The 24,456-nt window shown below is 47.7% G+C and overlaps 1 protein-coding gene across 1 annotated transcript in view; it reads right to left on the reverse strand.

Moving 5' to 3' along the window:
* The window catches only part of LOC144145076 (4-pyridoxate dehydrogenase-like), a 77,496-nt gene that overhangs the window by 39,324 nt on the left and 13,716 nt on the right, over nt 1-24,456 (reverse strand). The window contains exons 2-3 of the mRNA XM_077676567.1: nt 7,329-7,531; nt 5,804-5,990 (exon numbers count right to left, since the gene is read on the reverse strand). Of these exons, the coding sequence (XP_077532693.1) occupies nt 5,804-5,990; nt 7,329-7,531 (390 nt within the window). The remainder of the gene's footprint in view (nt 1-5,803; nt 5,991-7,328; nt 7,532-24,456) is intronic.

Here is a 24,456-nt window from a genome sequence, read left to right on the forward strand (position 1 = left end):
ACGACCACTCCCTCTGCAGCGGCGCTACGAACGTTCCATCTCACCTGTTCTCTGCCCCTGTATGCTCCTCCCACGAAGTGCGCTTTTTGCGTGTGTAACTTGTGACGGCGTAGAATAATATCCGCAGTGCACTCTTCCGTTCAATCGTCTTTTTAATGAATAAACGACAGCAACACCGATGGCACGCCCATTGTACCGGTGGGAGATTTGAACGTGGACGTCTCACGACCCCATGCGGCCTGACTGCTGTACTTCTCGGTCCAGCGGTTTGGTTTGGTGTTTTACACAGACCGCACAGATGTGGCAAAAAGGCGGAGAGCCGCATGTTTGCCCACTAGCATAAAACTCGAATCATTTCAATTTACTTTTCTTCGGGTAATTATCTAGGAAGTATGCTAAACGCAAGTTACAAACAAACGTATTTTGTTCCGTTCACTGCTTGGACTGCGCCCAGTTTCGCCGATCTCACTCGGTGTGCAATCCTTCCACTCACATTCCTGATGTTCAAGTGTCACGTGGCACACACCATTGTACAGTACTAATGTTTCCAATTCATAGCTTAGCAAATTTTGTGAGGCGAGCGCGTTAAACCCTCAAAACTGCCGATTCCTGGCCAGTCCCACGGGGGGAATGCATCGCTGAAAAAGTAAAAAAAACGGCAAGTTTTGTTTCACCGCTGCGAACCCCCGGGAAAAATGCAGTGCACGCATTGCCTTCTCTTCGTTCAGGGTTCTCAACGGAGTACTTGTATAATGTACCAAAGAAAACGTTATATATATAGTTGATCGATTCATGCTTACCCGCCACTGTGTAAATAACCTTTACAGCGCAGGGCCGCTGGAAAATGTGCTGAAACGTGTCAGGGCAATCGCTTTCCTAACAGGCGTCAAAAAAATTTTCTATCTTTATGGTGAAAAATTGCATGCTTTAGAAAGGCGTTTTGTTTCATGGGGTGCGGATTGTGCTATATGTAAGAAAACCCGAATCGTGAACGACGTGTTCCTGGATTTCTGGGATAGTGCCTTTCTGTGGGACGCCATCCCCCATAGCTTAAAAAGGATTTCCTTCTGATTGCCATGGCATTCGGTTTTTTTGTGTGTTAAAAATGACAACTCAGTGCCCTAGAATTTACTGACGCTGCTTGTCCTGCATGCGACATGGAGGACCCGCATGGCTTTCCGCCACAGTGACGTAGAGCAAGGCATCAGAGGCAGTATTTATGCGAGGACGCCAGGGGAATGGTGAACGTGTAAAATACCCAGCCCGGGGGACACGACTGGTGGCAGGAAACGAAAAAAATCACGGGCGATCTCCACTAACGTGAAACCTGGGGACGGGCGAACCATGCAGTGTATAAGTGTATTTTTGGCTCCTTGGCGTTTTTGCCAACGGAGATGAAACTATTGGGGGTAGAGACATACAGCTATGCTGTAAACGTCTCTTGTGTTTGAAGGAGGAAGCGTTCTAGCGCGAGGCGTCAACGAGTGTCCCGGTGTTTTTTAATACGCGTTACGAAGCGCTCCAGCGGAAGGCGTAAAGAGTGTCCCGGTGTTTTTTTTTAGAACGCGTTACGTTTTAGCGCGAGGCGTAAATGACTTTCACGGTGTTTTAGCACCGTTACTACATGAGACGACGATTACGACGACGACGACAGGAGACGCCAACAGCCTCAGCCGCTAAGGTGCTTTGCCCCTAAGTGTTAAACACGCAGCGTTTTTAACTAGGCTACGCTACCGAGCGCAGAGTTGGAAGTCTTACCCGCGTACCTGGTGTTTTGTTGATGTCCAACCGGCAATAACAAAAATGATAAATAGCGCATGTGTTCCGCATCGAGTTGCTACTATCAACACCGGGCTCGAATCCCGCCGAATCACAGATGTTTTTATCTACTCTGTGCAGCTGTGGCTCTCTTCTAGACCGAGCAACAACTGAAACTTAGACGGCTTTTCGCAGATTGTCGGAGCCGAGTATATCGTCGTAAAATAACAGGGAGAGATGCTCACTATAAAAAAACATAACGCGACCACTCTGCACGCAGCCCTCATGGCGTGTTTACAAGACCCCCTGCTCGGCGCACTGTGCAAAAACAAAAAAAAATGTAAAGAGGAAAAAGAGAAACACGTCGTACACATCATGCACGGCAGGTGCATATTCCGCTTGTTGCATTCAGCGTACCACAGCAAAACTGGAATGCAGGACTTCGGCTGAATAACGAGAAGAGGCGATTTGGGGTTTTAAAGATCCGTCAAAAGTTTCGTATTTCATATCAAACTAAGTTCATTTTTGTCTTCGTGACCGCTTCAGCTTTTATTGCGGGAAACGTTCTTACCGGCTGCCTCTACCATTGTGGACTTTACGGCTTTTTACGAAGATGCATGCACGCACAGGCGGGCGTCGCCAAGCCGTGCCCGCTCCCTATCTTTGCGTTTTATTTCTTTAGCTGCTTTCGCGTGTGTATGTGTGTGAACGCGCTATGCAACTCCTCGTCGCCAATGGCCGTTTGTGAGCCGCAATTGTCGCGTTTCGTTTCCGTCAAGGCGCCTTTTGCACTTAACTCTCCGACATCAGAAATTACTGTAACACCTATTGGCGAAAGCTTGAAATGTGCAAGCATCGCATTGCTAAACACGCAGGTGTGGGTCTTCCTGAAGCTATCGGGATTTTACCGACACGCACGCCTATTTCGGTAGCGCGGTAGTGCGCGTTTCTGGCGCGCTATTTACGAGCCGCGTCTGCTCTTTCCGGGAACCGCGCTTTGTCTTCTTTCTCTTTGTCAGTGATTAACCTTGCTCGCGATGATGGTGGAATTGGCTGCCAGCTGCGTGTTTACTTTTTCAGTAGTGCCGTGATCGGCTACGGTCATTTAAATTACATCTTCTTTTTATTTATTTATTTATTTATTTATTTATTTATTTATTTATTTATTTATTTATTTATTTATTTATTTATTTATTTATTTATTTATTTAGTGTACCCTCAAGGCCAGGGTAGGGCGTTACAGAGGGGAGTGGGTGTGATGACTTTATATAAGGTACAGGAGAAAGAAATACAACAGAAGAATAAATGATTACACGACTGAAAAGGCAATACGCGCGCAGACGAATACAGAGCACCATGGTGCCAAAACAAACTACAACACTACGCCCAATAGGCCCTACGCTCACTTCGCACTTCAATTACACTATGAATCCATGCGTCCAGTTTGCAACACAAGCCATTTTAATATGTCCGTGGTGCTGGCGTTTTAATTTTTTTGTTAACATGTTCCCGAGGCAGCTGTTGAGTCTGCGGCTCCTCGTAACCCTTTACACGCCCACGCCTTTGAATACCTAACGTACTAAGAAATAAGTTTGCGAAAAAGACGTGGACGAAGAGGAGAGAGGACAGGACGAGCGCTCGTCTTGTCCTCTCTTCTCTCCGTCCTCGTCTTTTGCGCAGACGTATTCCTTCGTAGGTCATGAACAAACTAGCCAACAATCAAGTCCTACTTTGAATACCGTCCGATACGTCGCTGGCCTGCACATCCACCACGCTCCGCTATACTGCGCCTCTCCCCCGCTCATCACCCCATTTCCCTCTTTGTCGACCTAATGACGCAGGTCAAGATTTGCCGACATGATCCTTCTACTGCTAACCTAATGAAATGACAAGACATTTATTCTTCCGTATAGGGGTCGGCGCTTCGCTGCATGGCTCCATCTTTCCGGTGCTGAGCTTCTCTCAGTGAGAGGGGGCCGGGAGGCTCGAAGTGGTTGGCAAATTTCTTCTTAGTACACGCGATCACAGGGTATAATTTTCAATTAGCGCATATTTTATTTCGTTTGTGTTAGTATTCTAAGTCTTTTATTTATTTTTGAGAGTCTAGCGTAACGGTTTGTCACTTTTTCCTCTAGCCGGCACAATGATTGGCGCAGGCAGCACTGCTTTTGGGAAAGGCGCTTTTGCATGGCGGCGTCCGAGCACAGCTGGCGAGCGTGTCTCCCGTGCACCATACTGAGAAACGACGCGAGACAACGAACTTCACTGCACTGGTACTGCACTGTCTGAAGTCATGTCCGCTTTTCTCTTCTTCGCAGTGTCATCGTCGGCTATCCCATGTTCGACACCACCAAACTCTTTCCAACACCCCAGTTGCCGCCATGCTCGAATAAACATCAGGCGGAGCTCTCTTCTGCCTGAAACGTCATGGCTTTGCTGTGGTGGGGATGACGCCCTTGCGCGTGCAGTCAATGGGCACAGCTTTAGAGCACGGTCCAAAATCATGGCTGCTGCGTGGCTACCAAACTGAGAAAGTTACGCAATAGCCGTAGTAATACTTGCAGGGTAATGTTCAATAAACTGGAAGAGCAGCTCCACATAATTGTACTTCACGCCTGCGAGCGACATCGAATGGTAGGCAGCCAAGGGTTATTCTATCTGTGCCGCTGCGTCCTGTGCAACTTTAGCCCTGAGCATCTCCTCTCTTCGCGTCAACTAACCAACAAGATAAATGGGGCATGTTGCTGTCCTTTCTGCCTACCCAGCTTCAGCTGGTGGACATACCACAGGCGGCGCGGACTGCATACGGGCTCCAGTGAAGAAGGAAGCACTCCCCTGTGCCACCCTCAGGGCAGTTCAGGAATTTCAATAAAAGTATTATTTCCTCCACCTCCTGGCCTCAGGAAAAGAGCAGAGACTGGAGAGCAAGCATTTCTTCAGGGACATTCTTTGGCACAAAAACTTAGTGTCACAAATCTCCAAAGAGTGCGCACAGTCGACCGCAGGTATCTAAGCACACGATCAGGTGCCCCAATGTGTGGCTGAGCAGCGCGTGTCGCCGATGCATGTGCTGACGGAACGGCCTTGAAACACACGCATGTGGTGCTTTCTGGCTGTGGTATCTATTTATACCATCGGCCAGGAATCGCACTGACAGACCCTGCTTCGTTATAACTTGTCTACCGGAGTGTACTTGGTGCTACTTTGGGCTCCTCACGATGGCTCGAATCGTTGCGATGCTTTCGATTGGTTAATTACGTAAGGCACACAAATAAACGAGCTGTTCCGTAATTATTTTCGTGCTCTTTGCCTCTGGCGCCTTTCCTAGAATGAGCGGTTGTTTGCTGATGGTGTACTGACTATGTGCGTAAAGTTTAAACAGACAAGAAGATTTATTATTACAAGTTCTCATAACATTTCTACGGAAGGAACAGAAATGCCGCGAAAAGAGCTCGAAATTTCACCCGTTCCGTATTTTGGTTTGTTTAGCGCAGTCGAAGGCGTGAAACCCGTAGGTCTATACGGCTGGATTACGCTTTCATGAATACACATACAATATTGAAAGCAGCAGCGGATGTATGTTTCAACTGAGAATGCCAAGAAACTGTGAACGGGTGACCTGGTACAAAACACTGTTTTTGTTGCCACTGCACTTACTTGGATATTGTAACTTTGTAAACTAGTCTTCTTTTGGCAAAATTCTGCCAGAATTTTAATTATTTGCTCGGTATTAAACTGAAACCAGGAAAACGAGAAGTTTCGCAAGTGTAGAAATTCATGTATTTGCGAAAGTTTTTACTTGGCGACCATCACGGAAATTTTCAACCAGCTAAAATCAGTTGTACAAAGCAATATATGGTCTCAAGCAGGATAGCTCAGCTCTACTCCAAAAACATCATAAGTATAAGCAAAGGAGCCAACTTCCGCTAGAGCTACAACAAAGCATTTAAGGCTAACCAGACAAACAAGACCAAACAAATCTCCCGTCGGATTGTTTAAGTGCGATGTCTTGTGTGTCGTGTTTCCCCGACAAATTGTTACTTACCGTTGTTGATTCCAAGATAAGATGTCTCGATATCGATGAAAGCTGGCAACACTTCGTCGTACGACCATCCAGTGGCATTGTACTTTGTCACCCAGCTGTCGTAGTCGCGTCTGTTTCCGCGCGAAAATATCATGTGGTTGATAGAGCTGGAACCGCCAAACGCTTTGCCCCTCGGATATCGATTGACCTGCAAAGCCATTAAAACGAACGATGCTGGGACATGATAGCCAAAAGCACACCTCATCTCAAGCCACCCATCAAGCAGATACCCGTCATGGCCCCTTTTTGCAAAGGTGACGTGTTCTCTGCTGTTGATGTTTAAACGTATGAGGTGAAGCAAGCTACCCTTCTTTGGCGAGTGCTCCCGGAAGCATCCAAGAGGTAATGAACTAAGCGTAGCCAAGTATCACACTAAACGCTGAATCCAAAGCGAGGCGACCATAGACAAATTTTAAATCACACACAGCTGAATCCTTCTGAGAAAATTCACGATCTGCTCGACATTAACCACACCAGAGAGGAGCATCCAATGAAAATGTGCCCCCAAAACTGAAGTATTAGGAGCCTTTTGTATTAGCCAGTTACCGGTTTTAAAATACCATTGCTAACACGTCTTGCTAAGCGCAACAACAAGTGTACAGGGAAAGCACGAAGAACCTTGCACTCTGAAATAAAGAGAAAACCTTTTGCACAAAACAGGTCGCCTTTAAAAGCAAAGAGCTGGACCTCTTTATGGGACGTGTTCATTTCAAACAATAATCCAGGCATGATAGTTTGTAACCTCTGAAATGGGACGAAACTAAGACTGCGTCGTTGTGGAAATGATATCTCCAGTGTATGGCGCAGTAATAATTCGCATTTTAGGTAGCATGCCGAATTAGGTCATTAGGTGCTACATAAAGCCTTGATTAGTGAGATAGCCTGGCACCGTAATGTTCCAGCGTCAAGCGCGACGTTTTCTGTGAGAAAACACGTCCAGCAAAAGATATTCACAGTTCGGAATAGCCATGCCCGACTTTACGTAAGTAAACATTTCTGCACTGCCCCTTCAACAAAAGAGCTCCTCGAGCTTGGGGATTCATCGAAAAACGTACAAGGACTCCTACGCCCATTTTACGATATAGTGAGGGCGAACCATTAGTGTCCCATTTCTGAACGTGACCTCTTCTTATTATGGACGTTCTTTTCCTTTTTTGTCTTAATTATCTGAATTCCCATAACGGTGCACATTGCAGCGTTCACATCGCGAAGGAAGGACGAAAGCTCCAGGGACGTGTACTCTGCTAATCGATAAACTGTTCTTGATAATTACCCTCTACCGGATACTCAAGTAAGCCTTAGTAAATTCTTTTAAGAAACTTTTTCATGTCAAAGAACCAACGCATAGAACAGGTAAACCCACGACAGTCGGTCAGAATTCTCTGAGCATAGGCTGTGCATCGCAGCCTTTTCTCTGGGATGTAATGAGTCACTTCAGTTCTCGTTTAACTTTTCGGATTATAGAGTAATTTAAGACTCAACTCACCCTTCCGACAAAAGAGAGGCTTGCGTTCTGCTGCGGCTCGCTGGTGTAGTCCCAGTCCACCGCAGTGCGCTGCTGCAGGGGTGAGAAGAATGGCACCTGCGCCGCGGCATCCTCCAGACCACCCGCTTCGATTATGAGCACACGGGCGCTTCCATCAGCCGTCAGTCGATTAGCAAGAACACATCCGGCGGAACCTGCCCCAACTGCAAACGAGTTTACTATGCATATAGATGCCGTCGCAAACAATTCAGGCACGAATGCTCAGGCAAAATAGCATAGGAATGTCCCGTCAATGCGCCAGAAGTTTGCAAATTCAGTAAACTAGCCCAGCAAGAAACTTTTCAGCAAACCACGCACACATGCCTGCTGTCTCTACAATCCACACTTGCTTGTAAGCCAATTTTGATTGTGGTTAGGGCCGACAATGTTCACTGCATTCAAGACATCAGAACAGTGCTGACAGCGCACTCTTCTGGCCCCATCATCTCTATCAAGCTTTCAGTGCACAGATGGTTATCTGGAAGCAGAGCTATATGCAAGAGTCATGTACAGTCATTCACACGTGTTCATTTTTGCAAGTTCTGTTCGATGTTTTCTTTTCAACTCGAAGAACCTTGGTATTTCCTTATAAGGAAACTGGGCCTCCCGTATTATTTGCCCTCCTTGTGACGTCTCCTTAGATCACGCTGGAGACCATGCTGCGTGACCAGTGGACGCCATCAGCTCCTTTCCACTGAAGAGGAAAGCCGTCTCTTTTAGCTTGACTTACTGTTCTCCAAGTCAATATAAAGAAGCGTTCTCTAATAACGGTTTCTCTGTCGCTCTTCTCAAAAGAACCTGCGCTCACACTTCGCTTCCGAAGCTGCAGAGGAGGTTGCGACTAGCGTGGCTGCCACGACCAGCAAGGACCTTATTACGGTAAACCTGACTCGAAAGCGGCATGTCAAGGTTACCAGCGGAGGCGCATCACTTCCACTTCCCCGCACTGGCTTGTCTTCAGGTGATCCCCAAAAATATCCCCGGTATACTTCCGTTCCTTTTCTTTTCCCGGAAAAACAACAACCCTCTTCTCCCCCCCCCCTCCCCACCAGAACTGAACATTACCGAAACTGCAGAGCTACAGGAGATGCACATCGCCTGGGTTCCTGGACATGAATCCCTCGACGGTATACTGAGGCGGCTCACGCTGCTGCCCGTGCGTACATTCACCGGGGGGCCATTACCCGAGACGGAAAGTTCTCCGCTGCCATCAAAACGGACCCACTTGTCTGGTATTCAGATGGCTTGGCACATTATAGGCTTTGGCGGGCAAAATTTTTTCACCTCATCTTCGCTTTAACCGACAAGAAACCACCACTCTTCGGCGATTAACGAGAAACGTCTATCCTCACAGCACTTTCATTCATTCTGTCTACGCACGTCAATATCCCTCTCCTTGTAATTTCGGTCCCACGCCCGGGGTACCCTGTACCACCAAGTATGGGAGTGCCAAGAAACTCTAAACCCACCCCATAACCCCTCCTCTTCTTATGAGCAGTGGATGGCTCGTCTGGGCGAACCGGACCTTGCGAGGCGTCGAAGCGAGGACACTGGAATGTAGTCCGCGCGGGGACTGCGCTAGGCGTTCGGCTTTGGCCTTGTGTATGTGCTGCCCGCCTGACGAAATGGTTTGACCACTCCGCGAGGTCAGTGACTCTATGTCAATGAGTGCTATTGTGGCCAATCAATGGCTTATATTAATTATTTTGAAAGGGGTCTTCGCTCCTTATTTTATTGTTACAGCTCCGTTAGGTACATATGTACATATATTTGCTGTGTTGCTGCCATTTCTTTGTGAATCTGCCTCACTTCTACGCCTGTACTATTGACCATCACCTGCTGTGGAATTTCTGTATTTGCTCCCCCCTTATGTAATACCCTGCAAGGGGCCCTTAAGGGTATAATAAATGATGATGACACCAGCAAGATCCGCTAAAGGGCCTGGATGGCAAGTCGCAGTCTGGGTATCTCGTAATAGGCATGCCCACCACCGTAATAGGCATGCCCACCGAGTGTCGTGTCATAAGCACTTACGCTCATCAATAAATGTTTATTCTCTCTGTCTCTCTCACCAACTTTTTCTCTGGTCTGACCAATCACCTACATATCCTGTGCCAGAATGGCTGTAGTTGCATTGACGAAACCCAGTGCATTTTCTGAACGTAGTAATAGCGTTGGGGCTGCTTCCTTGTACAAAATTAGGTTCATATTGTTATCGGCTATTCTTACTACGTCCAGCAAAAGACCGTGCACAAGGCATCGCTACATACTGTACCTTTTCCTTGACCACCTTCTTCTCTAACTCTACCATAGCCACAGTTTGATTGCCTTCGCGTACAGTTCACGAAGGTGTACCCCAGCGGTCGATACTTGGTCCGTTGCTGTTTCTATTATATATTTACGATCTTCCAAATTATTTGACTTAATGTCATCGCGTATTATACACTGACGATACCATATTAACATCTTCAGACAAATGGATCACAGGTCCTACACCTATGTTAAACACTGACCTCCTGAATATTAAAAACTGGTTCCGTAATAACTGATTGTAAGATTAACCATGAAAAAACTAAATATCCGGTACTTAAATACAGTAAAGGCAAATACCTTCAGTTCTGTCTTTTACACTCGTTCCTAATCTCATTGCTTTTTGCAACTCTGTTTCCTTACTTGGTGTGTTACTCAACCTTAACCTAAGATTTAGCTCTCACATCAGTCATATCATGAAAAAAACTGCATATGGGATTCTGGCCCTACCTAGGGCTCGCCTGTATTTTTCACATGATGCTCTCTAATCACCTAAGTTTTCTTTATTTCATGGGCCTTTAAATTACGAGGTCGCAGCTTAGGGAAGCACACATAATTGTATTTCATAAGGACAGCATATTAAAAATCGAGTCATTCTCATTTTCACCACAAGCCATCCTCAATTATAACAACCAAGATACATAGCGCCATTATGACGTGTTATCGGTTGTTGAAAATTTGTTTCAGTATAATTTTACCCTGATATTTTAGGTCCTTGTATTTCCAATTGCCTCTTAATTTTACCAACCCCACATCCTTCGCACAACACAACACCACGAGGTTTTCATCATATACAAAATTTTTACTAATACGTGTTAAAACTAATTATGGCAAATGACTTCAACTATCTCTGCTATATCAATTTGGAATACTTTACCATCGGCTGTGAAATAATTATTTGCGTGTCGTTATATAAATCGACACTGAAACACCATCGTTTGTCCTGTTAATTGTTCTTTTGTCACGTTTTGCTTATTTATTCCTAATGGGAATGGAATATCGGATGTTGTTTTCTCTCCGGTGAACTTTTTCCCATTTTGATTGTTTACTGGAAATACATTCACTCCTTTTATTCTTTCTTGGAACGTCTGCTACTTCTATAGTGTTGCTGCCATGTTTATTGTAATTATTACCTCTGTATTAACTCATTGAGGATCCTGGTAAAGTCACTGACTTTGGTAGCCTTGTCTGTGGTGTTTTAACTTATGTATATTTGCAACGCACTTCAATGAACTTCTTTAATTCGTTTTTTAACGCGCTCGTAACACACCACTTCTCCCCCTTCCTCCTCCTTGACTTGTGAAATGGCTTTTGCAAAAAATAGTGGCCCGGTGGCGCACATGACCTCTGTTTGCGACTTCGCTCAGGAAGCATAATGCGTTAGATTTCCAGCTGGCGCTTTCCGACTGTAAGAACATCTATTGGGTTTTCGCAAATATTCTTTATCTGTTCGGTAACATTTTGTATTAACTCAACCCGTTTGACCTTCCGACGTTTCCGAACGAGTCAAAGGAATGAGCTTGACGATAAAGATGACTTTTTGACCCTTTCTAGACCATCGACTCGTTGGCGTTTTTCGAGCCTTCGTCAGAGTCAATCCTGCGGCCCTGCAAGTGGCACACACGCCTGGATTCGCCATCGAATGAGGAGGAAGTCGAACAACTCTACTGATTCTGCCCCCTCGAGTGTAGTCTTTGTTACGAAGGGCCTCTTCTTGGGATGTCATTCGCGGCGACGTTGTACGGCTGTGCGATTGATATACTACCGCCCTGCCCACCTCCCCATAACCACTTTCTACTCGGGGTTCTGAAATGCCGTGACCTCTCGATGGTTCTTTTGTAGCATGCTGTCGCTACTACATCTCTTCCGTGTCCTTCCCTGTATTGTGTAGGAGGTCGGAAGCCCACATTAACGACTTCTGGTTTAAGCGACCCACCTGAGCTTCTTGTAGCCTTCACTGGCACTTCGTGAATCCGCCGGTAAGCCTCGCCTTGTGCAATATATCGCGTTTGGTACTGGACCATTGTAGTTGTGTGGTGGGTCGCCGTAACCAGTACGCACACGCATCGTCACGTCTGATACGCACATTGACACTCTTTCGAAACGAACTGCCGTGTTCGTAGGTTTCACGTAACTGCATTTCATCTTCCCGAGCGCTGCAAGGTACCCCAGCTTCCGATGAACCTACGGGTTTCTGGTAATTATTGCAAAGTAGATATTCCCGTCTGGAAAGGCTGCCATGCCCATTAGCCTGTTAACAGGAAGCCCCATTTTAGGGAGCTGCGCGAAGTGCAGCGCTTTGTTCATTTCCGGGATCTCTTTGAATCTTTCGCCGCAACGCTGCGCGGTCAATTGCGCGCAACTGCAAAGACTCAAGGCCATAGGCTGGCCGCAGCCGCAGCCCGCGTGCAAAGATGTGCTAGCAGCAGTGGCTTCTACTTATTGTTGCGGCCGTCTGTTCATTGAAAGTCGAGTTGAAACGGCCACGCAGAACGTTTCAGGTTTCTCAACACACAAGTAACGAAGCATGATAGCCCACGTGAGTGCGGGAAGTCCGGAGCAGCGAGAAGTCTTTGTCCGCGTGGGTGTGTCTTGACTAAAGTGACGAGATTCCTCGGACCCCAAAGCGGGACAGGACGGAGATGAAGGGGGGGGGGGGGGGGGGGGTAAGGGGGGGTAAGGAAGAACACGTGGCACATAGCGTGATGGGATACTAATGCTCAATGCAGTTTTGTTTTATCTGAAAGATCATACGTTTCGTAGTTCTCTCGGCCTTTGTTGGACGAGCAATGTGTTATTTGCTGAATAAGTAAAAAAGTCCACCCACCGTTCGTGGAACGCTAGAAGGGTGTGCTGAACGGTTTGTTGCTACACTGTAACTTCAAGAAAACAGCTCAGCATTTGGAACTAAGCATTAAACACACAACAGGTTTTTGCTTAGTCCCGTCGCGGGCGCTCTTTTCTTGAAGTCCCTAAAACTGTTTCTTTTAGCTCTTTCATTCCTCCAGCTTTTCATTAGTAACACTGGGCTTGATACCTATTTTCCGTATTTCCGGCCGTAGGCGGGACAAAACACCGTTCCAGAAGCAACCTGCGGGACAGCGGGACCACAGCCGCAAAAGCGGGACGTGTCCCGCCTAAATCGGGACGTCTGGTCACTTTAGTCTTGACGCTAGACGCAAGTACTGTTCGGCAAAAATGCAATTTCGACGAAATCGCAAGTTTGGCCGAACTGTACCAACTGTTCGCACCAACTGCTTCCAACTGCCTATCGGCACCAACTGCTTCCAATAATCACTGGTAAAATCGGGCTTTCAGCGACAATAAACTCGACGCCGTGCAGCCTTCCGAGAGTGCGGATATCCAAGAACACGCAGCCAACTGGCATGTTTATTACCCGTTAAATGAGCCTAACCAGATGGCCGATCGAGACTGGATTAGGTGAGGCCCAAGGGTGACTATGGAACGATCCAAAATATTGATGACCATACCCGTGTCCACCAAAGTCTTTGGGACTTCTTCCCTGAACGACGGCATGCAGAAACACTCGAAGGGGTGCCGTCAGGCCTTTTCGAGAATAGGAGTTATCCAGCACTCCCGCTGCCGCAGTAGGTACAAGCACCACGCTGCAGGGTTGGCCTCGCGTGTAGTCGCTCCGGCTGTTTTGGGTGCCTCTTCTCATGTGCGTTTGAGCCCGTAAGGCTTGAACAAAAATCTAGTAAGCGGTGAGGGGCTTGGTAAGTCACGCGAGTTCCGGCCCTCAACGACCAATGCGGGAGATTCCGGTTCGGGTAGCCGGTAATTCGTTCGTTGGTCCCAATAACACGCATGGTGAGGTGCACTACAAAAAAAATTACACCATCTTTCCGTGGGGAACCCTGATGAGGATGCGAAGCATCGTGGCGGTTCCGTGTGGTTCCATTGTGTTGCCGTTATGTTGAGTGATCTGGTTTTTACTAGCGCCAGAGGGAATTCCGCGTCCGGGTCCACACCGGTGGCAAAGGCACGCAAGTGCTGTTGTGTTACGGTGAGTAGACGGTGGTTCTCGAGGCGCCGAAACACGTCCATCATGCTGTTGTCGATGTTGTCTCTGTGGTAGAATTGGTAGTCTCCGTCAGCTTTGGTGAGGTAAAGGTTGTTGACATTGGTGCACCGGCTGAGAGCAATGTACACGCCCTCCTCTTCGCAGCTTTGTCTTCTCGTTCTTCTTCTTCTTCGGTGGTTCCCCTACGGGAAGATCACGATGGTGGTTGAACGCGAACCTATCTCGTGATGGATTCTTTGGTTGGCCAATCCCTAGGGGCATTCTGCCACAATCAGCACCAGAGGCGCTGCGGACGGGGCTGGTTGAGCTGCAAGGCGCGTGGCGCTTCCCGCCACAGCTTTCCCACGGGAAATTCAGCATCCCCCTCTAAAGTTTTCAGTTCGTCGTTTCCGTTGACGTTCAGCTTCGCGTGTCTTCGTTGTATCAGTAGCTTCTTGACGTAGTTTCAATGAGTCAAGGACATAAGGCGCGTTCGTAGCATTTGCTCCTGTCCCGGATTTGTAGCGTAGTGGGAAGAGCACCGCGTACCTCCCGTTGCGGGCAGAGAGTCGTGGGATCGAAACCGGGCGCCGCTAACTATTTTTTTTTATAGTGTAGTATCGCGGAGCTGTGGGTGTAAGGAGGAGAGTTGCGCATGCGCAGTGAGCGTGTGGACGGCGCCGCCATCAACGACGCAGGACAAGGCGAGCCTAAGAAATGCTCCGCATTTAAAATAGCAGAGACGAGGTGAACGCGGCCGAATAGCGTCTCAAGGCTTCCTATGGATAAAAACCAAATACCCGGGCTCAGATTGCTGTGCAGCAGTTGTTCCACAGCGTATGTTTCAAGTGCCAATCCATATTTTCGCATAACAATATCGACAACCGTCTTCATGATCTGGCCCATTTTTCTTCATTCTGAATTTTCCTATGCAACGCACCAATCTTCCGTTCCTCTTTCTTTTGCTTTTTATTTGTTTCGATGGTTTTGATACGAAGTTACATGCACCCACTGTCCTCTACTATGCCCTGAAAAGGCCTTGAGGGGCAAATAAATGAATAAAAGTAAATAACAAAATGGTGGAAGGACCTTCCACGCGTTGGCAAGCAGCGGATTCCGAGTGAGCGTGTTGAGAGCTCAACAGCTGGGCCCAATACAGAAGCACCTGCGTTTTGAATTTTTTGCACCAAAAGCAGTTCAGCGTATTTTTTTCTAGCATTTGCCGCTGCACAAAAAAAAACAAGGATTAGAGAAGGAAACGCAGCGAAACGGCGTATTGAGCCTTGTCCTCCTCTAGACCCTGTTTTTTTTTTTTTTCATGCTGTACCAAATATGCGCTCCGTGGAACTGGCGCAGATTTCCGCCGAGCCTCATTGTTCTCTATTGACTGTGTTGTGTTCAACTGAACTGCATGGGGCCATCCACGCACGTGCTCAATAAAGAATCGAGCTAGAAAATGTCGTACCCGTTTACTGCAAGTTCATGAGATCTGATTCCGTTTTTTTTACCCTTTATTTTAGTTTATTTCTTTACTGAAGGCTGCAAGCCCAAGCCGGAGTGGCCAGACTAACAAAAGTACAATTCTACACAAGTCACTTTGCACAAGAGTGAGAAAACAAACAAAAAATACAGGGTTACAAAGAAAAAAAACTATTAATTTCAAAGCACAAGTGAATAACGTTGCGGTGAACAAAAAACACGATAGCAAAGAACGCAGTCTAGACAATTAGCAGGACAGCAATGCATCAACAAATCAATCAGTTCGAAACAGCGGCACTTCGACACAGCTATGTTTCCAAGTTTTCTTCTGATGAAAGTGCGGTTAGAGGTGACAATTTCCACTCTTCAATGGCGCAACGAAACAATGAAAACATGGAAGTCTTAGTCCTGGCAAAAAAACCGGGTTTGAGAAATTCACGGGTGTGACAAGTTTTTCCTGTTGAAAGGAAGTCTAAGATGGGCAGTATGGTCTAGCCCAAGCTTGTTGGTGAAGAATTGGTGGAGAAACTTCAACCGAAGAAATTGCCGCCTTACCTCGAGAGTGTGGATGTTAATATTGGCCATATGGTTTGTAACAGACTCGCGGCGATCGTATTTGAGTATATGACACGTACAGCACTTCTTTCGATTTTCTCGATACTAGTGATGTTCGATTTGGTGTGGGGCTCCGAGACTATACAAGCATATTCTGATTTTGGTCTAATAAATGAATGTGTCCTTCCTCCAGGAAACCGGCTTCCTGGTGCGTAGGTCTACCGCACACACACACACACACACACACACCAAAGAGAAATTTGCAGCACCCCCCACCGTCGACAGCCACTCACAAATCCTTCCCCAGGGGTAGAAACCCTCCCATGGGGTGCAGACGTGTGCGCCTACGAAGGCGCAATAAAGTGCGCATTGCTTCGCGCATTTGTTTGTTGCCTTTAACATCGAAAGCTGGATGTTATTTTACGATCACAATACTCCAAGAGCAAGGAAACAAGCGCAGGCCACACCAACACCGCGTCATTTCAAATTGGCGGGTTACCTAATATAATACATGGCAGTATTTCCTACTGAGTATTTGACACGCAATGCAAGCGTTTTTCTGGCGGCGCATTAAAGTCTTGCTCCGTAATAAAAATGGTTCAAAATAATTTGAAATATTGCCTCAGTTTCGCATTTTTAGTTTCAATCCGCAGCATTGTTTGACGAGTACCCCTACAGCGGGGGGCGTGTAACGCCCTGAATTCTCACAAAAAATCCACAATTGGTGGAAGTAACACGATCAATCGTTATAATAGCGTAAATGGAGGTCCTTGTTCGAACGAAAATAAACAGCAAAACGCACGCATACATCCTATACATCTTCTCAAAAAATAGGTTTCAACGTTTTAAGGTTGATTCAATAAAGATTTGATTTACAAAATGCGTTATTGATGTTAGACAGAAGCAGGTCCCGAAGTAAAAAGTGTCAGGTGGACCTCCTGGCCCTAAATTCTCAAGACAAAGTTAATATAATGGCAGAACGTAATGAACACAAGGAAATTAAAGCCATTATCATGTCACGGTAAGGCGACGAAAAATAAATTCTTTTTCATAACATTTATTTTTTTGATCGAGTTTGAGGCACAAGAATTATAAAGTATAGAATACTAGACGAATAATCAAGAAGTCCAAATCAAAATGTAGAGTGAGATAGAGAACATCAAGAAATCAGGGTCAGGTGATAGTTCAATAACACAAATAACAGGTTAAAACAAAAAGACCCGAAAGAACGCCGAAAACAGGAATAGAAAGCCAAAAATGGGCCGACCGTGTAAGGCCCTGTATATGCGCAGACATTAAATATTGGCGGAAGACACACATTGAATTGTTGTAATTGCGTAAACTAAGAGCTTCTGGGGAACCTAATATGAAAAACAAAAGTGCACAAAAGATAAAAATAAACATGTTACAAAATTGAACTAACAAGTTAAAACTTGCGTTTGCCGTTCATCTCGGATACACCAGAATAAAATAAAAACCCTGAAAAGGAGAGCAGAAGCACAAATCAAAATTTCGTGAATACAGACCCCGAAAAACACTGCTGGCGAAATTAAAGTAGTTAACTCCTATGATAGCTTAAATGTAAATCACGGAGAAAACAGGAGAAAACATTAGAAGAATGCAACAACCACCGCATTTCGCTATTCATACAGAATAAATTACGAAAAACGGAATGTTCTGTATCAGTCGACAATTCTCGAATTGCTGCACGTTTTTTTATTGGCTGCCTAATAGGGCGGCAACGAAATGCGCCAAGATATGTTGTGATCCCCGTACCTCTTTCTTGTCGCTCAATATGCACATATGCCGCATTTTGGAGAATCTGAGCACTTTCCGACTCTAAGCACCCTTTCTACTTTCGGGGAAGGATCTTGGCAAAGAAGTTTGTATGCGAATCGAAGCACCTCATTTTCTAAGCAACCATGTCAAGGTGGATTTGAGACGCATGGAAGCGGGCCCGAGATGACGCTGGGGCCAAAACGTTCATCTTAAGCGCAGAAAAAAAACAGGTACACAGTAGACAAGGACAAGCGCTACTTCCAACTGAATTTTATTGAATCAAGGTGAAATATATAGCAGCAAAAATACAAGAGATACAGAAAAGGTTACGATTATACACAGATTAAAAGAACGGAATCGCTTGCCGATGTCCCACACGTGTCAGCTAGTCATTACCACGACCAGTTCTTTTTTAAGAAAGCTGCCTCCTCATCGGACAAGGCTACTGATGTCGTGCTGACACCCTCAAAATCTCCTAGTTGCATTTAAGCTGCCTCTACTATCTCGCGCGTGCGCTGATCAGAGTCGTTAAACAATATCACAGAATTTTTAAAGTATGGTTCACACTTGGGGCATTCACCGCAGTGAGTCGACAGGTTACCATCCTTTCTTTTGTGTACGTTATTTTGACTAGCCCGAACGCAAGCCCTTCTGTTGGGGCCAAGTCCTTTTAAAGTTTTAAATTACAAACTACTTTAACGGAACAGAAGACGATCTGATCGGCTATATTGAGAGTGGCGACCCAAGCCGCACAACGGACGCTAGTGCTAGTCAGGGGGGCTGAAGATCAGACGTAAGCGGTTTCTTCAGTCTCTGCCTATCTTTCTTTTGAATGTTTGCCAAATAAAACTTTATTCCTTGCACCCGTCTCATCGAGATACGGCCGCGAAAAAAGTGTCAGGGTTGGGGGGAGGGGTTAATTTAGGTTTTTCGAATCTAAGCGCCCCCTGCTGTGAATTGTAGAAGATGAAGTTCCTGGCACATACCGTCACACTATCATTGTCATTGTAATTCAGTCATCGACATTAAAGCATTCCATCAGGGAGTCCCACGGCTTCGTTCCCTGGTAACTATATCGCAGCGATGTGGTCGATCCGGAACATTTGTTGCCGAAACTCAAGGGAAAACGAGCGGCTCCCGACGACGTGGGCAACGAGCGACGGCGACGCCGAGTTTCACAGAAAAACGGCCGCCAAACCAACTTCGCCCTCCTCGGAACCACGCCCAGTGAGGCAACGCGCTGACCTGACTGCCAGCAGAGCAAGTAAGCCGGGAATTTTCGCTCCACGATGGGCCCGCTGACAGCGAAACATGCTGCCAGGCGAACACAAGCGTCAAAGATATTGACCGAGGCGACAGCACTCATCGAGAGCGGCTGCTCTGACCGAATAGCACTCCGAAAGGTGATGGACAAGCTAATGGAAAGCCGGGAGGAGCTTCGCAAGATCGACGCCTAGGTCGAGGTCCCGACTCCGGTCGTGAAGCTCGCAAAGGAGTACGAGTCTGCGGCGCACTGCAACAGTCAAACGCTCGAGACTCTTACTCGTCTTCAGTGCCAGCTGGAGGACCTCAGCGTGAGCAGCATGGTGCAAGCTGCCCCCTCGGCTGCGATAAATACGACACATGACCCCTAACGACAGCTCAATTCCATGCCTCGTCTCCCAACGCTTACCATCAAGCCTTTCAATGGCGACGTGTGTCAATGGACGTCGTTCTGGGAGCATTTTAACGGCGCAGTCCACACGAACCCGAATCTCAGCACAAGTGTCAGGTTCCACTACCTCCGCAACTACCTGGAAGGTGACGCAGCAGCTGTCATTGCCATACTTCAAATGACGGAGGCGTGCTACAAGTGTGCCAGCCAGGTTCTTAAGGACAGGTACGAGGACACGAGCCGGCTCATACAGCGGCATTTCCGGTTGCTCCGCGTGCTGCGGCACGTGAAATCTCCATCGAAAAAAAAAAAGCTGCCCAGACCTAATGACGGCGTCCAGCTGAATATCCGTTGCCTCAACGTTCTTGACGTCCAAGCGAGGTGCTTCTCGGCAATGCTATACGACATCCTGCTCGAGGTTTTGCCGGGAGAGATCATCGTGTTGTTTCGCCGACACGTCCGCCTCCAGAAGATACGAACGGCCGCGGCATCATCTTCGTTTGGGGACAAAAACGTCACGGCTTGCCGGCAACTGGAGCAAATCTTGCGCTACACGCAAATCTACACACAGAACACAAATAAACCGAAATGGGAGTAAATGGCTTGTTGCATAACTCAGTACCAATTCGGAGTTTTCAAAACTCCTTCCAATGGGAGTTTCGCCTTACTCCCATTATTTCCGCAGTTTTTTCACTAGCATATGGGAGTTTCATTTTACTGCCACTACAGTGGGAGTTTTCAGGGGTACCGTTAGGAGTGTATTATTTCCCCCAACTGGGAGTTTTCAGGGGCGCGTTGGGAGCAGTGGTGACCTGCATTAGAGCTACTTTTTTAAATGCGGAGCATTTCTTAGGCTCGCCTTGTCCTGCGTCGTTGATGGCGGCGCCGTCCACACCGCTCACTGCGCATGCGCAACTCTCCTCCTTACACCCATAGCTCCGCGATACTACACTATAAAAAAAGAAATAGTTAGCGGCGCCCGGTTTCGATCCCACAACTCTCTGGCCGCAACGGAAGGTACGCGGTGCTCTTCCCACTATACGCTACAAATCCGGGACAGGAGCAAGTGCTACGAACGCGCCTTATGTCCTTGACTCATTCAAACTACGCCAAGAAGCTACTGATACAACGAAGGCACGCGAAGCTGAACGTCAACGGAAACGACGAACTGAAGACTTTAGAGGGGGATGCTGAATTCCCCGTGGGAAAGCTGTGCCGGGAAGCGCCACGCGCCTTGCAGCTCAACCAGCCCCGTGCGCAGCGCCTCTGATGCTGATTGTGGCAGGATGTCCCTAGGGATTGGCCAACCAAAGAATCCATCACGAGATAGGTTCGCGTTCAACCACCATCGTCATCTTCCCGTAGGGGAACGGCCGAAGAAGAAGAAGAACGAGAAGACATTAATTATCAGGATCAACAACAACAACAACAAAGCTGCGAAGAGGAGGGCGTGTACATTGCTCTCAGCCGGTGCACCAATGTCAACAACCTTTACCTCACCAAATCTGACGGAGACTACCGATTCTACCACAGAGACAACATCGACAAGAACATGATGGACGAGTTTCGGCGCCTCGAAAACCACCGCCTACTCACCGTAACACAACAGCACTTGCGTGCCTTTGCCGCCGGTGTGGACCCGGACGCGGAATTCCCTCTGGCGCTTGTAAAAACCAGATCACTCAACATAACGGCAACACAATGGAACCACACGGAACCGCCACGATGCTTCGCATCCTCATCAGGGTTCCCCACGGGAAGATGGTGTAATTTTTTGTTTTTGTGCGTTTGAGCGGACCGGCAGCATTTTCATTTTTTGTTTAAGAGTACGTAATGTCTAGTCTTTTTCCGCTTCAAACGTGGAATGGCAAAACGTGAAAAGTTTGTCTTCTGCACACAGTAAATTTATTGCATAGCAATTACATAAATACGATATACGTGTGAACACGTTAATAACCCAATAAAAACACTGATTCAACAAAACACCTACATCGAGAACGCAACGTATCTTGGTAAGAACTTTATCTCCTACAACACTCTACGAAAAAAAAATGTAGGCAATTTGCAAACAATGAGGTCAGCATGTCGTCGGTGCGCGGTTTGCATGCACTTGTCCCCCAAACGCTGAAGTTGCCGCGCTTCCTGGCACGTTCCTCAGGAAGACACAGTAGCACATGCATAACAGGGATAGCAAAATGCTTTAAATCTATGGCAACAAATACAAAAGCATTATGGGCATCTGACGGAAAAAAACACAAAGAAACGGCATTGTAATGACGCCGCACTTGTCACTCCTGTGTCCAACTTTCCGTAATGTCTGAATGTTTACTTAAACCTACGCAAAATTGCACTTCCGTCCGAGACACCTGCACTCACTACTTGGTCAAAACGAAGTGCTGTTCGAAAGGGAGCGCAACCCTTGTGGCGACCGACTTCTCAAAATGCTGACTTTTCCTCTTTTGAGCACGAGGTCGCGGGTTCGATTCCCGGCCGCGGCGGCCGCTTTTGTGATGGAGGCGAAAAGCAAAAACGCCCGTGTGTACGAGATTTCGGCGCACGATAAAGATCCCCAGGTGGTCAAAATTAATCCGGAGCCCTCCACTACGGCGCGCCTCATCGCCTGCGTTGCGTCGGCGCGTTAAACCCCACAATCAATCAATCAATCGACTTTCCCTCTTTTCCTCGCGTGTAGTGTTCTGGGAGCGAGCTTCAGGTTTTACCACCCGCATTCCCCTTCTCTCCCCTCACCGCAAGTTAAGCAAAAATTTCGGTTGGTCTGACGGCTGTGCCCCCCCCCCTCTCCTCAAAAAATAAAAAATAAAAAAATAAAATAAGCCATCGTTTGCCGACTCTACAGAATGCTCCGTCGTGTGGCGTTTGCTGCTTATATTTACAGGCGCCTAGCGTGTACGGAGAGCTCCCTCGGGGCCCCGACGTTCTCCCTTTCCAGTGAAAGCAATTGATCGCCGGCGGCACGCGGCAGGTACCCTCCTCTTAGCAGGCGTGGCGGGCACCTCACGTACTTCTCAAGAAAAGCGGCCAACTTCACCTTCGTTTGCCAATATGCTACCGACACAGCCTAACAAAAACACCTAACAGCCGTTCACAGTGCGGACACCTTTCATTCTGCTCGCGAGTGTGAACGAGTGAGTGTTCTGCTCGAGACCCGCGCAAATACGCTTTGCTTTCACACCGTTCGGCATCCCCAATGACGTTCCGGGCAAGGCGACCTCTCTCACACACAACGCTCACTTCAGTTGCAGAGAATCGTCGGTGCAGTGACGCGGGAAACACACTGAGTTTATTTGACACTAGAAGGGGCACAAGTCTCCCAAAATATTAGGTACAATAAAAAGGTGCAAATCTTACTTTCAACCACCTCGCAGAGGCACAACCGCGTTGTTTTTAACGAGCCACTCTCCGTTAGCGATCACTGCAGTTAGGCCTGGCGCCGGCTCGCGGGCGAAGTCTGTCGGCTCGCGGGCGAAGTCTGTCGGCTCAAGGTCGGTGACTCGGAGGCGAAGTTGCAGTGTGTCGCACGGTAGTCGATAGGCTGTTTCCACAATGTTCGCAACGAGCTTCGGTTGTTTTGCAGCACTTTAGATCCATTCGTGCGGCCGGAAATTCACACCGACAATAAATTTTTGTGGACGCTAGAGCTCAGACGACACACGACACCAACTGGGAGCCATTTTGTAAGGAGTTGTAAAGGAGGAAGGGGTGAAGGAGGAGAAGAAGGAGGCGTGGGAGTTTTCAAAATTCCCATTAGGACAAAGGTAGTATTCACAGCTAGATACTGCGTTTTGTTAAGAGGTAGAATCGTGGTAAATGCGCCTATTTACGACGGCTCGTGGCCACCGGTGTAAACTGGCAGGTTTTCCACTATCATACTACTACACGTGGGAGCAGGTCGACTGCCGTGAGGAGTTTAAAAGGCGTCTTTTAGCCAAAAAACACCCAGTTTTGTGTGTAGCTAGAGGCAAGACAGCAATGTGCTTCAGTAGGGACTTCTACCGAATCGAATGACCCCTTCTAACGTAACGGCCATTCCACGATGTTGCTGCACGCCTCGCAAGATGCAATGCTTAAACAAAACGAGTGCTTTTTTGCAAATCGGGCCGAACGATGTATTTACAGCCTATTTACATGGCGGCCAAGCTGCGGGCACCCAAACAGCTTCTTCGTCGTCGGAGGCTGGGATGACGAAGCCACGCTGCATTGTCCTCTTCATGGTCTTCTCGTAATATGGCCCCCCAGTTGAAAGCGAGTGTCCCGGTCGACGCCGCGGTAGTCGTTTATGTGGTGAGGGCGAAAGATCAGATGGCAATGTACAGTGAAGTCCTTGCCGCCACAGGGGGTGATGATGTCGTCGGTGATGCCTGGTCCCGCGACACGGTCTCGTCAAGGCACCGGCCTGGTCCCGCGACACGGTCTCGTCAAGGCACCGACGAAACATCTGTGGTAGCCGGAACCACGTCGGACTACTGGGCTGGGGACACGGCATCTTTTGTTGGTCACGCCTCGTCTGGTCTGGTCACGGCAGCTCTGGTCGCTGGCAATCCGTACACGAGCGGATGTATTTCGTGACAAACGTGTACACCGCGCTCCAGTAGTAGCGCAAACTCAGACGCTGGTACGTTTTGAGCAGTCCAGTGCGCGCGCAGGGTGCGTCAGCGTGGCAGTAAGAGCTGAAATCAGAGCGCAGATGGTCAGGAACGACGATTAACCACTTCCGGACTTCGAATGAATAGTTTCGACGGTAAAAAAGGTTGTCCCCAAGGGCACAGTGCAAGGCTTGGCGGCGCAGTGCACGACAGGCTGTAAGTGTTGACGGACTCGGCCAATATTGACGGACAAAGACAATCCACAGATCTTTACGCTGTTCTGCATTCGTGTTAAGGGTGTGTAGAGGCACGACGGCACTATATGTTGTATACGAGCTGTCAGCATCCGACAACATGTGTGATCTGGTCAGAGCATCAGCATCCGTGTGTCTGCGCCCGGATCGGTATACAACGCGAAGATCGTGTTACTGCAGGCGATCGTGTTACTGCAGCCCAATGAACGAGTCTGCCGGGAGGGTTTTTGAGTGAATACAACCAGAACAGAGCGTGGAGCTCCGTGACCACGTTGGATGGACGGCCGTAAAGGTAAGGACGAAAATTGTTAATTGCCCAAACGATCGCCAAACATTCCTTCTCTGTTACGGAGTCATTTCACTCCGCCTTTATTACAGTGCGGTCGGCGTATGCGACCACGTATTCATGTAATCCGGCCTACCGCTGAGC

The sequence above is a fragment of the Haemaphysalis longicornis genome, unplaced genomic scaffold, assembly GCF_048455015.1.
Source record: "Haemaphysalis longicornis isolate Haplotype H1 unplaced genomic scaffold, Haemaphysalis longicornis Haplotype H1 scaffold_7, whole genome shotgun sequence".
NCBI classification, from domain to species: domain Eukaryota; kingdom Metazoa; phylum Arthropoda; class Arachnida; order Ixodida; family Ixodidae; genus Haemaphysalis; species Haemaphysalis longicornis.